Raw genomic sequence first — 15,849 nt, forward strand, 5'->3', positions numbered from 1 at the left:
ACTCACTATCTACACACACATTCCTTCCCGTCACGTTGTCACCCTCTTTTATATACCAGACTATCCTATATCTAGTAAGTACTAGAGCATTCGCCAAGGTACAGGATAGTTCTAGAAAATAGGTGGCGCCACACCAGTCACGTGACCTCGATGACGCAACAATCTCTATAAATATAATAGTACCGTCTGTTGTTTTTTGTATGTCCATGTAATTATTTCGCAGGGTATGGATGGATTTTCACCAAATTTGGTATGGAGATTCAATGGGTCCATGGGGGGGATGCATACAAATTTTCAGTTTTGCATTTTGCGGTTTTCATGGGCGTTTTCGCGTTTTTTACAAATACTTCGCCCATATTGATGGATCTTCACCAAGTTTGGCATGAAGGTTTGATGGGTCCGTGTGGAGATACATGCAAACTTGCAGTTTCACATTTTGTGTTTTGCAGTTTTTGCGTTTTTTATAATTACATATAAGAGAAGCAACTTTCATGTCCTGAGATAACCTTTCATTAATCATTAATTTACATAACTTCTATCCAGTACGCCAGCTAATATATAATATGTTTCTAAAAATTAAACGTAAACTCCAATCTATTATTCGATTTACCACTTGTCACTTAAATGATATTGGCTTCGGGCAATTTACTCCTTATGAGTAACCCTGGAAGTCTGGCATGGCCTGGTGGTTAGTGCGCTAGGCTCGCAGTCTGTGGGTCGCAAGTTCTCAACATATGCTCGACCTTTTAGCTGTGGGGGCGTTATAATGTGGCAACTAATCCTTTTTTTTGTTGGTAAAAGAGTAGCCTAAAAGTTGAGGACGGGTGGTATTGTATAGCTTCTTTCTCTTTAGTCTCACTTTTAAATTAGAGACGGTTAGCGCAGATATCCCTCGAGTAGTTTTTCGCAAAATTCTACAAAGCAAACACTAGCCATAACCAAAGGCCAATTGGAAGAATATGTATTATATGTACGGTGTATTGAGATGAATCTTTAACAGTGATCTTATATTTATATAGGAATGTGCAGCATTGATGGCATTGCTGTAAACTATATTTTTAATGTTGTAATTTGTTAACTAGAGAGTGTAGAACGCCTAGAAAGCATTGATGTCAAGCTTTTTCTAATATATTCAATATGATATTCCATGAGGCGTCGTTATGCTAGTTAAAAAGTGTAGAGTGATTGCAAGTTTGAGAGTGAATCAGTCAATGTGTTAGCTATCGCGGTAGCTTTATACAAGTAGGTCTATAGTAATTTATGGAAGTGCATAAATGTTCAAGTTTGTAGAAACGTTAAAGGATGAAATAAAATAATTTATTATCGATACGTGGACTGGACTTTGAATTATTTTCATCATATAATTTAAAAGAATTCGTCAGCGAAAGAACTACGCTACAACCGTATTAATTTATTCTTGTGAATTATTCAGACAACAAGTCTTTTGAAATACCAACATAAATAAATAAAAGTGAAGTAAAATCCATTATTAGATTTACCACTAGTCTCTGAGTTACACAATATATATATATATATATATATATAATACACACTCCACCACTGTTATGGATCACTAATCTTATTCTTCTGATTTGCCCTTGTCCAAGGTTACTGATAGGGATGGAATTTCTCGAAACTGGTATAACTCAATGATAAGTGGTAAATCGAAAGTAGATTGGGCTTTTAATTTTTGTGTCATTACTTTAAACAGCCTTATAGATAAATTATTCTCAAAAATAAATTAGTGACATCATTGCTACATATTCCTGACATTCCTGTATAAATATTGGATCACTGTGTCAGTAAAATACCGTACAAAAAATACTTTTATTTGCTTCGTTTCAACGAGAGCAACTTCATCAGGAAAACAGGTTAAGACAAAATATTACCTTCTAAGTAGCAAAAAAGCATATTTTATTTTAATCCTTAAGTTTAGCCATGCTTAACGTTTTGTCTCTTTTGCTTTAATATTTTTTGATAGATAAAACTTTTAGAAATGAAATTGTGATACATTACACACACACGAGATTTCCGTTAGGTGACGCTAGTAGAAGGGGCAAAAAGGAAAATACTTTAGGGGTAAGCCATTCATGGTATGTAATGTAAATTAGGAACTAAATATTTGAAACGATTTGAATTTGTGTGTATAATTTGTACATGTAAACTGGAATCGAATAATACGAAGAAGCAAGGTGACACAAATAAGATATTTTGGCTCACCGAGGTCATACCTTGTCCGTTACTAAATAAGCGTATAATATTAATAAACTATTATTACGTTACAGTATAAATTATAATATATAGTAATATACTATAAATAAAGTAAGAGAACACCAAGCACTCTAAATAATAAACAATTTTGTTATGTTACACTTACAAGTTACAGTATGATTATAATAAAGTAAGAGAACAAGAAGTTCGCTAAATCGTAACATTTGTGAAAATGTAATGGTGACGAAATATATTAATAAAATCAAGTTTAAATTATAAATTTTGTTTCTAAATAATGGTATAGTTAAGTATTTAAAAAATAAAACAAAATCGTACAACCCAAATGCATTCTTAATCTTAAGACATGGAGAGAAGGAAAAAATATTGCCTGCAATTTCCATTTTTAATGATTTTACTAGTAGTTGCAAAAACTAAATTATATTTATAGGATTGAAGCTAACTTTGTGATTTTAACGTTATACTATTAGCTCTTATTCCACTAACTTCCTATTACAAAAATTATACAAGATACAGCATGGAAAAGCTGCTTCTAAGTTCTAATTCTCTCCACAATGTTTAGGTGAAAACTAGTAGTTGCAAAAACTAAATTATATTTATAGGATTGAAGCTAACTTTGTGATTTTAACGTTATACTATTAGCTCTTATTCCACTAACTTCCTATTACAAAAATTATACAAGATACAGCATGGAAAAGCTGCTTCTAAGTTCTAATTCTCTCCACAATGTTTAGGTGAAAATTAAAAATGAAAATTTCATCAGTTACAGTTTGTCCAGAATAATGTCATTAGAATAGAAGAAGAAAAGTAATGATAACCTAATATTGTCAGATACAGGTACTTGATGTTTGCAGATTGAATGGAAGTTGTGCCATTACAGATCAGTATGATGAATATAACTTAGGTGTTTTTTATTTTTACATTTTCTTCTAGCTTAAATTAGAAATAATTTCTTTATTGGTACTATGCTACAAACTATTGATCAATATACCATGATCTGCCAGCATAAGGCATCATATACCATGATAATATGTGTAAAAGTCTTTATATATTCTGATTGTAAGTTTTCTGCCAATATTATTGATGGGTATCATTTATCTTTGTAGTCGTAATTAGTTACAGCAGAAAGAAGAGTAATATAAAAATATTCAATTTTAACATTTTATTTAAGAGAATGGAATGTATATTCTGTGTATTAATGTTATTCTTCATTTGACTAAGTTAATGAGCAGGAAAATTGTGTTTCACAACATTCTTTAAAAGTTTTGTCTGTAACAAGTTTGTCATCCTTTTCCTTTTCACATCCATAGCAACTGCTGCAGATTTCATAACAACATAGCAGCATAAAGATTTAAAAAAAACCACAGAAACTACTTTTTTTATAGAAAGGTAAGTAACTATTATTGTCATTTCTATAAGTATGGGAAAAACATTTACACTATTTAGATATATTAACTTCTTTTTCAGAACTTTTAGGATCAAAGCATCCAAAATGATCAATTTTCATAATATAAAGTAGACAATTGTTTCATACAAAATCAGAAAAATTTGGCAACTTTCTTAAGTATTTTCCTTATTCACTTGGCTTTTTTTATAGGTATCTTCCAAATGTCAAATATTTTAATTTAAAAAAATTACAAATACACATTCATCTGAAAGATTTTAGAAATATTATCATCTTCTAAGAGAACTTCATTTATAGCAGTCTGTCAAATACTAGCATGATTTATTACATACTGAAAGAGCAGTTGGTCTTTGCAAGCATGAGATCACAAGCAGGATGGTAATTAAATCATATAAACCACCAGTATTTCTCATGATAGCAAGAAATTTGGGGAGACTTACAACTGAAGTAACTTTTCATATCAAATGTTTGTTTCTACGTATTTGTTACTTAATTTGATTTGAGATGAACTTGTCCTCGCCAAATATATTTTCAAAAATTAAGGCTGAAATTAGGTATCTAATTGCTATTTTTAGGAATTAAACATGCTTAAAGTAGGTACTGGGAAGGCAACAATTTTTCAAGGAATAGGTACTTTTTTTTTCAATTCCTTGTAATAGATATATGGTTTAGTACAAGAACACAAAAGCTATCAGAATTCAAGTTCAATAATGATGAAACATTGTGTGTCAGTTATAAGTTAATGATTTTGTGTATCATTTAGACTTTCTTAAGTAACCTTTCTTACAAAATGTTTGTGTTTATTGGTTAGTAACTTCATTTGGGCTGATGTGATTATATGAACGATTGGGATGTTGTTGGTGTATCATTTTTTTTTTTTTTACAGTAAATTGAGATTGCAGATTGACAGTTTCTAAAGGTTATGGTGTGTATGATGACTTTCATACAATTTTTATATTCTCATACAAATAGAAATACCTGTGAAATAGGAAATTATGATTGTTTTGTTTTTTAAGTGTTTTTTTTTTCTTTTTTGTTTCTACCCTCTTTATTTTTAACTACAGAAATAAATGCTCTAAAAATCCTTAGTACTTTTAGGTAAAACTTACTACTCATCAGCATAAAGCAGCAATAAAATTTCAATTATTCCAATTGACAGAAATATGACTTACAAATTTCTGCTGCTTATCTGCTCATGAAAGAATTTATTACTCTTATATAGACAGGAAAACATACAAATATAAAAATTAAGTAGATGTGCAATTTGACTAATTTTTTTAGTGTCAAATTTTATACCCAGCTCTACCGTTGGCGAAAGCACAACAGATCTGGTGAAAGTCTACAAGTAAAAGTGAACTTTTTGAAGCTCTTGTAATGCACCTTAAGTGTCTTATCTTGAAAGTTTTGCAGGTTATTTTAAAGAGACTGCATTTATCCATCTTTTTTCTTTTGAAAATATGGAAATCACTCTCAAATTTCTTCAAATTGTGCAAAATCTCTGCAAGGGTCTTCAGTAGCATTCATTCTTCAAGAAAATTGTTATAAGATGGAAAGTGTGGAAGTGTAGCATATGAGTCAAGAAACTTGGCACAAATGGCAAAGCAGTTGTATCACTTCTTGTTCAAAGCATCCCATTTCACAGTAGAGATGTAGTTAAAATTTCTACTGTATGAATTTAGTACAGTTAATGCATTAAATTTAATATTTTGAATTTTGCTTCTATGGAAAACTATATTTTACATCAAGAAGTAAGGACTATTGAAAAAATACTTTCATTATGAAATACTTCTCTAATTCAGGCTTAAGCACCTATTATAACCCTAGTATAAACTGGAAGTTAAATGGTGTGAATCAGAAACTTAAACAGCAGCAGTATCTTTATTCTCCACATTGTAGCTGGATATTTTATTACTGTGTATTTTGGTTATTATAGGAAACAAGCCAAATTTTAAAATTTTATTTACAATGTTTGACTTGTAGAATTTTGTTATGGTGCGAGTTTTGTTCAAACTCAACTGTTTACAGTAGCTACTGCAGCAAAGATATAGAGGTTATATTCTTATTTTTCAATATATGGGAAAGTTTGATATGAGTTTAGTTTGCTTTTGGATTACTAAATTAGCATGCCAAATTTGGTCTGGATTGATCCACAGACAGACATAAAGTTTTCCTTGATACTACACCAGTAATATGTATAGCGTATATGTGAAGAATGCCTGTACCCTGATTTCTATACTTGACTGTAGGCATTTTGCTCAGAAGAGCAGGATAACTAATAAAAATGGTAAAAGATGAAACTTTTTTTTTAAGTAGTCTAGCTAAATGTTTCAGTTTTCAATTTTTTAACACAATGAAGCTCCTTTTTTTAATTATGTTTCTTTTCAATTTCAATTTTTTGGTTTACATGTCAGGTTTTAGAAAACAGAACATCATGGCATTTCAAAAATTTGTCAGAAAATGGTGGCCAATTCTGATACCTATTGGAGGATTGATGTTTGGGTTTTATTTGGATCATCTGGAAACTCTAAGGATGACTGACTTTAGAGGAAAAAGCAAGCTTTTTGGCAAAGAAGGATCCTCAAGTGAAAACCCATCATGGCCCTAAACTAGATTTTTTAAATACTTAGTTGATCTAGTTCTCTTAAATAAAGTAATTCATTGTGGTTGTTAGGTTAAAACCAAAAAATAAAAAGCTTGAAAATTGAACTTAAGAACATTGTTTATAGGGTTATTCTGAGTATCCATAATAATTAGTAAAGCCCAAAGAAAAAGAATTACTGGAAAGAAGTTTGCCTAGTTGTACTGTTGGTACGGAAAAAAATCATAAATTATTTACACTTAGTAGAGAACTTAGTTGGTATTTTCTTTTTTTTTTTAAAAGTTAAGGCACAAATTCAACTTAAAAGTCTGTTTGATTTTAGTTTCATACAACTATATTAAGAAAGTATAAAAGTAGCATTTTATCATGATAATCTTATTGTATAATTTGAAATAAGACAAACAATCCAATTAGTAGAAAGCTTGTTAATCTTCAAATCAATTGAGATTATGCAAAATCTGTAAACAGTTAGTAAACTTACTGTTTTAGTTAGCTAGAGTTTCTTTGGGAGAAAAAATGTACAGATTTTGTATTTAACTTGAGTTAGTTTCTTTGAAAAACATAAATTTTGATAAATGTGTTATATAAAAAAAAATTGTGAAAAAGTGAAGAGGTAAAGATTCAGGGAAGGTAATAAAAGAAAGATAGAGAACAATCTGGAAAACAATGACTTTGAAAACTAGTGGAAACCATGACACTACCATGCAGTAATATTCCCACTGAAATTAAATTGTTTCATTAGTTTTTGTGCAAGTATGAATTAATTGTGTCTGGGCAAACTAATAAAGTTTTTTTCACTGCAATATGAATGGTTAACATTGTGATACTGATAATTATTGACTGCAATTTAAAAAAAATGTCATTTGTTTATATATAAGAATATAGACTACTCGGATAAACAAAAATAGCTTAAGTGCATTAGTTAAATAATAAAAAGAAGTTTTAATGAGTATTTGCATTTAATAACAAATTATCATCTTTAATCATTATGTGTGATATTTTTGGATGAAACCGATAACAACTCACAATAAAAGCAGATATGATCAAGAAATAAGGGAAGTGTTCTGTAGTAGATAACTTGACTGTTTTAAGTTGTTGGAAATAAACAGATTGGAAACATTTATAGGACAGACAAAACAATCCATATTTAGACACAATAGAAAAAAATAAGTGTTTATACCTGCATAGACAAGTGGACGATCACCTCTACAGGATCAGTGAATAGCTTATCAGCTTTCTTTACTTTAAGATGAATCTCTACTTAATTAGTCATGATGAAAACCAAATAGAACTGAACAAAGAAAGAATGCTTGAATCCAGAATGTAAACTCATGTTCTTTGACCAGTGGACAGCATCACTTCATGACTTGTGCCTTGAAAGCACTTGTTGATTGTTGATTTCAATTTACATTATAATTGGTGAATTAAAGATATTTAAGTGCTAATTTGTTTCATTCAGAGTCTACATGCAATACTGAAATATCATTGTGGGCAGAAAAGATGTTGCCTACTATAGAACAAATAGACAAGCAATTAGAACAAAGCAAATGTAACAACTTCGTAGAAACTAAGTAATAAAAAAAAATTATATTCACTGTAGAAACTAGAAAACATGATATGCCCACATATCTCACACAAACACACATACATGGTTTACTGAAAGTTATTTTTCAATATTTATAAAAATTGGCACAAAAGTGTAGGTCAAACACCTTATCTTCTGGCATTGCCTAGTTTATGTGATAAGGTCTTCTTTTTACTATTACATATAAATTATTCAGAGTTTGTTAAGAATAATCATATAATGTTTAATGTTCTTTATCAGAATATCATACTGTATCAAATCAGATATTAGAAAATGTGATTCACTGGAAGTTTATAATGTGTGCCCAGATACACTAAAGTTAGAGTTTTTGTGTGTGCTTGAGAAATATAATGGGTCCTTATGTATACATGTCTTAGACTAGTTTTTTTTTTTTACTATGAAATATCATATTGCACATAAAAGATTTGAAGATATTGTAGTTACATATTGTAAGCTTATATAAACAAGCTGAAGTGAACATTGTAAAAGGGCCCCAATGCTTTGTTTCACCAAGTAATATTTATTTGACAAAACACTAGATTCCCACATTCTCTCTCCAAGCCAAACTTAACATATGTATAAAACACTAAATGGTTCAGCACCCTCCAACACTTATTTTCCATATAGGAGACTAGATATAAATAAATTTGTATGTCTTTCCTGTCTATGCTGCAACAGTTTGTGATCCTGGTATTTACTTTCAATGCCATGCTTTGATTCATTAACTTGAAGCTATGTGGTGAAAATACTATTGTTAAGATTCTACAGGATCTAGAGCTGCTTTGGCTAAAGTTGAACTGGGTGGTACTCCCCAACTACCGTTAAATGTCTGCACATGGCTTTAGAAAAACAGTGAGAAGTTACGTATGTCAGGAAGAAGAATTTTTTTGCATTGTTTTGTTTATGAAAGAACTAACATTAACTACATTTATAGTTGAAACGAATTTTGTGCATCATGCATTTTTATGTATTTGTTTTAAACAGTCATTTAATCAGTAGGAAGGAAATTATGAAAGCCTTAGCTCCATGAATTGGCAGTGCAAGCTGTCACTCAGTGACAGTTTAAAGATGTTTGAATAGAGTTGCATAAACCAGTTTATAAATGTTTCATATGACAGCTTAGGAGGAGAGCAATTTAATAATAACAGTTTCTTTAGATGTCCATTCTCTGTATGAGATATCATGTACATTTAATTATTAAACCAAGCCTTACTATATGAGTGTGTTAGATAATTTATTAAATATTACCCTTGTCCATTTCATAAAATAACAAATATGGTGTTCTTTTTTTGTGTTGCTTTTGGTTATATACCAGAAAATGTCCTTGTCACCACTCAGTCAGTGGTGTAGGGGCAAACACCATGTAGCCTGAGTAACACAGGTTAGAGCAGGGAAGAAAGAGTGTTCAAGCTGAAAGTCTTCTTTTTTTATTGGTTAAAATTCACAGTGCAATATGGTAATGTTCAAAGTCTTTAATTAATAAAGGGAAAAAACATCAAATCAGTATTTGTTGGAGGGAATCGAATATTTGTCTCTCTTTCTGGAATTTGTGTGACACAGTTAAATTTTGTTTTGGAAATATATAATTTGGCTTTTCTGCACTTAAAATGTTCTGTTGAAGACTCAGTTAGTTACTGAATTACTTCTGGTAAAAATAACACATTTAGAATAGGTTCAAGATTGTCTTATTGTGTGTTTTTGACATAGTTTATGTTTTTAAAATGTTACAACTGGTTTTGCTTTAGAAAAGAAAGGCACATAATTATACCTGGGTTGCTAGTTACAACAGAGGTCTTAAAATTATTTATGTAAATGAACAATCTGCTCTTTGAACATGTAGTTACATTTGAAGCTGTGTAGGGTATTTTTAAGAACTAGCCATCCTTTCAGTGCATCAGTTTGCAACATCATTTAAGCCTGCTAACTGGAGGTTCAGAAAATATTGGACTATAGAGTATAATGCTCTCTTTGATCTAACTCCGGGGTCGTCAAATAGAAGAGACTCAACACTAAAGTTTGACAAATACACAAATATTTGTTTACAAAAACACAATTTTTCAAAACACTTACACCTTAACTAAAGGGATAGCAGGCACATAGTACCATCCTGAACTATAATCAGATGAAGGTGTTTAAAAATGAACTTAAAGTATACTACTTCTAAATTAACACCAAAATATCTGTGCCATTGTGTAGTTATCATATCTACTCAAAGTGTTGTTGCATACCTTCAGCCATCTTTCTGTATCACCATTTGAAGAAGGGTATCTATCAAAAACTTTGTTATATGCCTCTAACTGTCATCTGTAGGCATGTCCACCTAAAGAAGGGAACCTGCAAAAATTTTGTTGTCGTAAACTTATTTTTTAGTAGTATATATGGTAATGTAAATTTATGGGTGTGTTGGGCTAAGGATTCTTCCACAGTAGGTGTCTGTCACTTGTTGGCTATAAATTCGACAATAAACAAACTGCACGCACTCCACTTGTTTTTAAAATAATATATATGTTCGAAACAAGTTAAACATAAGTACAATATTTTTATACTATGGAGATCATAGTTGTATCTTAAACACTATACAGTTCTCATCTTCTTGTCAAAGATCCACTTAGGGCAATTCAACTGCTTTAGAATTTAGTTGACAAGTCAAACTACCTTTCTTTATTTTTATCGCAATAGTATCCGTGTATAATTCACTTACACTGTTGCGTGAGTTACTGCAGTTGTATCCTGAACTTCCAATAATCGTCTGTCTTTTGTCAAAGCCCACACAGGCAGGTTCAATTAGTATAGAACACATTTTGACGAAACAAATTATTTTCCTTATCTCTTTCAAACTTTTAATCTTACTCTAACATATCAATTGTTAGGCCATTCACTCCCACAATAGTTAACTTTACGTTTTCTAACTTTTCTCTGACACCTTCAACTATAATTCTGTAAGTATCGTTACTAAAGAGAGTTATTGGCCAAAACGTTGTCTACCTGCATTTCACATGCAATAAACATAGTTTTCCCAGAAAGAAAGGTATTGGTTGAATGTTGTTGTTTTTATGTGTCCAACTGTCATTAGTAGGTATGTCCTATAAAAGGGCATCATTCAAACCAATGTTGTATATCTACAGCTGGCATTCTTAGTAGTTTTCACTTGACAAAGGATATCAAGTTAAACATTACGAAACAAAAATAACCTTTATGATTTACTTTACTGGAATGTTGTTTATAGAGTATCAAATGCAACAGTCTCTAGGGCGATGTCAGCTTAAAAATATAATTCATACAATATCAAATGTTTGAAACATAAGTAACTTGAACATTATACTTCATTGAGACCGCCTTATATTGAGTTTCATTGTGAAATGAAACAGAAAGACCACAGCCACCAAATTATGCTCGGATTTCAATGTTTGATGACGGAAACCAGGGTTGGATAAAACTACAATTCAACCTGAATCATCTTGGACAGAGATATCCAAATTGGCAGCTTGTTTTTATATGGCCCCCAAGAATTATAAGGATCTCCTACTTAAATATATTTGTAAAATAAAAATACATATTTCATGTTATAAAAATACAAAGTAATATTTGTATAATATTAACATTATTTGTTACGTATCTCTAAACGTATGGTTCACAGGTATATGTTTTGGTATTCAAATTAAATTATGAAATTTAGGACTCGGGATTTATTAATTAGCAATCCGGCCTCTATGCTGTTTCAAAGTTGGACATTGATCTGGGATAATGTAGTAGAGAAGTTTCACATAGGCTATACATTAGTCTATGAATGCATGTTTTTGCGAATAATAGTATAAAGTTCAAAGGCTGTAGATTAAGGATTATAAATATAATGTGATCTGGTCAGATGAACAAACATTAATTTTCTTCCCATCACATAGATAAACATATGCATATAAGCATAAAAATAACGCAATAAATTTGTATACCCTAAGTCGGGTCCACAATTAGTATGGCCTGGTTGTTAGGGCATTTAACTCGCAATTTTTGTACCGTGGAATCAAATCCTTTCATCAAATGTGTTTGCCCTTTCACCCGTGGAGGTGTTATAATGTGATAATCAATTCCACTATTCGTTGGTGAAGAGTAACCCAAGATTTGACGGCGGGTGGTGTTGATTAGTTGCCTTCCCTATAGTCTATCACTTTACAACTAGGGACGGCTAATGCAGATAGCTCTCAAATAGTATCTTTGCAAGAAATTCGAAAACAAACCCAATGGGTACTTTATATCAACTCAATAGCTATGATGTTTGCACCTTATTTTCAGTTTTGAATGTGACTCGTGGTGCACTAAAAGTTGGGGCTCCTGCCCTAATTACTAAGAATCAGATTTTGAGGGATGCAAGTAATTCTACTCTGTGATAACCCACATTTTGTTAGTAATGATCTAGTCAAGTCAATACACTAAAAGGCTGGATAATGTTAATCCCCCCCCCGTAGCGCAACGGTATGTTTGCGGACTTACAATGCTAGAAACCTGGTTTCGATACCCGTGGTGGGCAGAGCACAGATAGTCCATTGTGTAGCTTTGTGCTTTGCTTCAAACAAACAAAATATTAATTTTCTAAAATAAGATCCTAGCGATAAGTTTCCCTATGATGCAACACTCTTTATACCGCTGGTATTAGTTCTTTCAAAGTGACCAGGCATTTTTTTCAAGAGTTGTTGTAGACTGGTTTGTCAAGCAGCGTGAAGGAATCTAGAGTTGTTTGCCTTGTGGCTTACCCAATGTCCAGATTTTAATTCCTTTCAAATATTTTGAGGTATTCTTGAAACAAGCTTTCTATTTCAATATCAGTAAAAGAACTGGAGGTGGTTGTTCTTGATAAAAAATGTACTAAGTATTCCTATTGAAATATTCCAACACCTTGCTGTTTAAATTTATATTCATATTTTGTATAACAAATATGACAAAAATAAGACAACATTCAAATAAATGAAAAAGAATTTATATATATATAACAATATGCATTTTCCCATGAGAATTAAGGTTTTAATATATTTATCTTCTCCCATTTTTTGTGAGCCGTTTGTAATTTTTTAAATAAGTGTTATTTGTTGTTCCCCAGTGAGCCAGAGGGAAACAGGGTAGATTGTCTATTGAGTAGCCCTGCACTAAGAAAACAACAACCTTTTTTGTTTGTTTGTTTCTTTAATTACCTGCTCCTCTTACAGTGGCAGCGAAAAGTCTGTGAACTTATAATGCTAAAAACCGGGTTTCGATACTCGTGGTGGACACAGCATACATAATTAACCAACTGTGTAGCTTTGTGCTTATAGCTACAAACAAACACTAATTTCTATCTTCACCTGGCAACACTAAAATTTACTTATTAATCTAAAAAAAAAAAAAAGAAACATCTTCGCGAAATATAAGTACAATATTAAACAATTTTATAATTAGTAGAACATTTCCTGCTTCTAGTACGTTTGGATGAAAGGTGGAACTTGTTTAGTAAGACTAAAGTTCTAAATTAACCAATTAAAGCCTTGAAAGATCTTGTGAGGAACGATTCTATATATACAGACCATAAACAAACTGTTTATATAAATAAAAACATAAATAATAGCTTAAATAGCTATTATTGTAGCAAATCGGAAGTGGTTAATACATTTATTTATTGCACACTTACTAAAAATTTTTTGTTAGACCGAGCGTGGCCTATAGTCAATATGCCATACCAAGTATCCACGGTTCACATATTAAACTGTTTGCTCTTTTGGGCATGAGTACATTAAAACAGTAACTTAAAACAATTAAGTCTCACTATTCGACTAGAGTAGCAAAGAACTGATGGTGAGTGCTGTTGTCTAAGTGCTTTGCTTCGGATATATCAGTTCAAAAGTAATGAAAACTATCGCAGATAACCCATGTGTAACTTTGAGCGAATACCAAAGCAAACATTTTTTGCATCGATTAACTCATAAATTCGTAAGAATATTTTAATCTCATTTTTATCAATAACACATTTTGCTACGGAATTGCATATTGATTGTGAAAATGTTATTTATGTGACTCATTACCTTTTATGCTACTATAAGAAAAAAGAATCCTGCCTACTGAGTACCACATTTGAATGTTCGATTTATTTATTGAATACATCTTTCTTGATATTTAAGAAAATTGCGAGAGCAACAACAATCCGAACATCTGTTTTTGAACTATTTACATTTAATAATACAATAATATTTATTTATGTAACTTTTAATAGCGAAAAATATTTTTTTTTATTGATTCATGTCATGCTGGTTCATATACACACAATTTTTAGATCCTCCCTTAGTGTAACATATTTCCTTACGATCGAAGTTTATCGAACAAAACATCTGGTTTTCACCAGTTTATTATTAGTGATCAACTTATGTATTTCAAATTTTCCAATGATGAAACGAAACTGTGTTTACCAGTTCTTCATGATTTAATCGTATTTTGCTGCTAGTTATTGAGGAGCCACAGAATGTTGTCTGGTAGGTAACTAGACGGCTACATGCATGGTCAATCATTTAATTCAGCCTATGCTTTTCAGTTTGTAGGTTTCGACTAGTGTTTTCTTTTGTAGCCAATGTTTAATATATAGGTGTAATAGTGACATATTTTAAGAATAACATTATAATTTGTAACGATCTTAGTCCGAGTCTTTCAAACATGACAAAATACACGTATTTCCATTTATTAGGATTGAATGTTATTTTACTTTTTAATATCCACTGAACCTGAAAATGAAATATAACAATTTTCGTTCTTAAAACTAAAAGTTAAACAATATTGTAATTTTTCATGTTCTTAAATTTTATCACGTACAACTTGCAGCATTGAGTATGTTTTTAAAAAAGAAATTAACTCAAAACTCACTAGGATATAAGTGTGTTAAGGTTAATATGTAACATTCATTCAAGTCTGTGGGAATTCAACAACATTCTTGCTAAAGATTATGGGTTTAGAAGTTTCAAAGGGTTTATTCCCATTCAGTCTAATATAATCATGTATCACAATAAATGTTTTATATTTTTTCTGTAAACTTGATAGGCCACTTTATTGTAAATGAAAAAATATGAAAGTATTATTATAATTTCTTGAGAACAAGCTAGTTTTTCTTATGTGATATATTTGTAGTGTATATGTGCATTTACATAAAATATATCAATGTGTGAATGTTTTAAAAGTCTATTGTATTGTAAACATTATAAATACAAAAATGCTTTGTTTCTAAAACTGTGCCAAAGTGATTTTTGTATCTAAATCTTATTCTATATTTGACAACCTGATGATTGTATTTTTTTTAGGTTTATTCCTATTTTGTCTACTCTCATTTAGTCTTTTGCTAATGGTAGTAGATGAACTGGGATGTTACCTTTCAAATAGTATCATAACCTCTTAAAAACTTTAACATCTACACTTCAATTCTTTGGGATATTGTTTAGGATAATAATGAATGGCTTTAGTGTATTTGTTTTATCTCCTGTTTAAGCCATTATTATATATCCTTAAAATATTAGCTATATAACAGTTCCATTTGTAGTATTACATTATGTTATTAGTTTAGTTCCATTACTTTTGATGTGTTTGCCATATTAACTAATGTTGTAGCTTTCCTTTCTAAGTATTATTATGTTTATTGAATTTTCTATTTTCTAGAGGCTTATGTTTCCTTTCTAGCCTATACAGAAGATTTAATGTAATTTAGTATTTCCTATAGCCACCTCTATGTGTAACTAACAGGTGGTTAGTGGTAAAGTTTATTAGACATCTCACAAGGTTTAGCCAGCTTAGGAGATTTAGGTTAGTCCAAAATACATGTATTAAGCTAACAATGCAAAACAGTCTTTTTAATAAAATTATAATAATAAAAATAAACAAAAAGTAATGACATTTTTATATAATAAATAGTATAATCAATACTGTGAACAATAGTAACAATAGAAATTTGACACAGTTTAAATAGTAATGTGCAAAAATGCAGATCTTTCTCCCCTCTGATGCTAAACTCTTGGGAAGGCTTAATGAGTTTTT

At 30.8% G+C, this 15,849-nt stretch overlaps 1 protein-coding gene and 1 long non-coding RNA gene across 8 annotated transcripts in view; both read left to right on the plus strand.

Moving 5' to 3' along the window:
• The first annotated feature begins 1,988 nt into the window (after nucleotides 1-1,988).
• On the plus strand, nucleotides 1,989-7,356 carry LOC106464224. 6 transcript variants are annotated; one of them, XR_002611675.1, is made up of 3 exons: nucleotides 1,989-2,079; nucleotides 3,540-3,618; nucleotides 6,046-7,356. It is a non-coding gene; the product is annotated as an uncharacterized LOC106464224 (long non-coding RNA). The 6 variants fall into 6 exon arrangements; XR_001291114.2 differs by having other exon boundaries at nucleotides 2,024-2,093; XR_002611674.1 differs by lacking the exon at nucleotides 1,989-2,079 and adding an exon at nucleotides 2,087-2,192.
• A 6,775-nt stretch (nucleotides 7,357-14,131) lies between these two features.
• Nucleotides 14,132-15,849, plus strand: part of LOC106464223 (synaptotagmin-14-like) — a 52,128-nt gene continuing 50,410 nt past the window's right edge. For both annotated transcript variants that reach the window (XM_022391931.1, XM_022391932.1), the window contains exon 1: nucleotides 14,132-14,306. In XM_022391931.1, coding sequence (XP_022247639.1) covers nucleotides 14,297-14,306 — 10 coding nt within the window. In that variant the 5' untranslated portion in view covers nucleotides 14,132-14,296. The remainder of the gene's footprint in view (nucleotides 14,307-15,849) is intronic.

Source organism: Limulus polyphemus, unplaced genomic scaffold (genome assembly GCF_000517525.1).
Source record: "Limulus polyphemus unplaced genomic scaffold, Limulus_polyphemus-2.1.2 Scaffold1591, whole genome shotgun sequence".
NCBI lineage: Eukaryota > Metazoa > Arthropoda > Merostomata > Xiphosura > Limulidae > Limulus > Limulus polyphemus.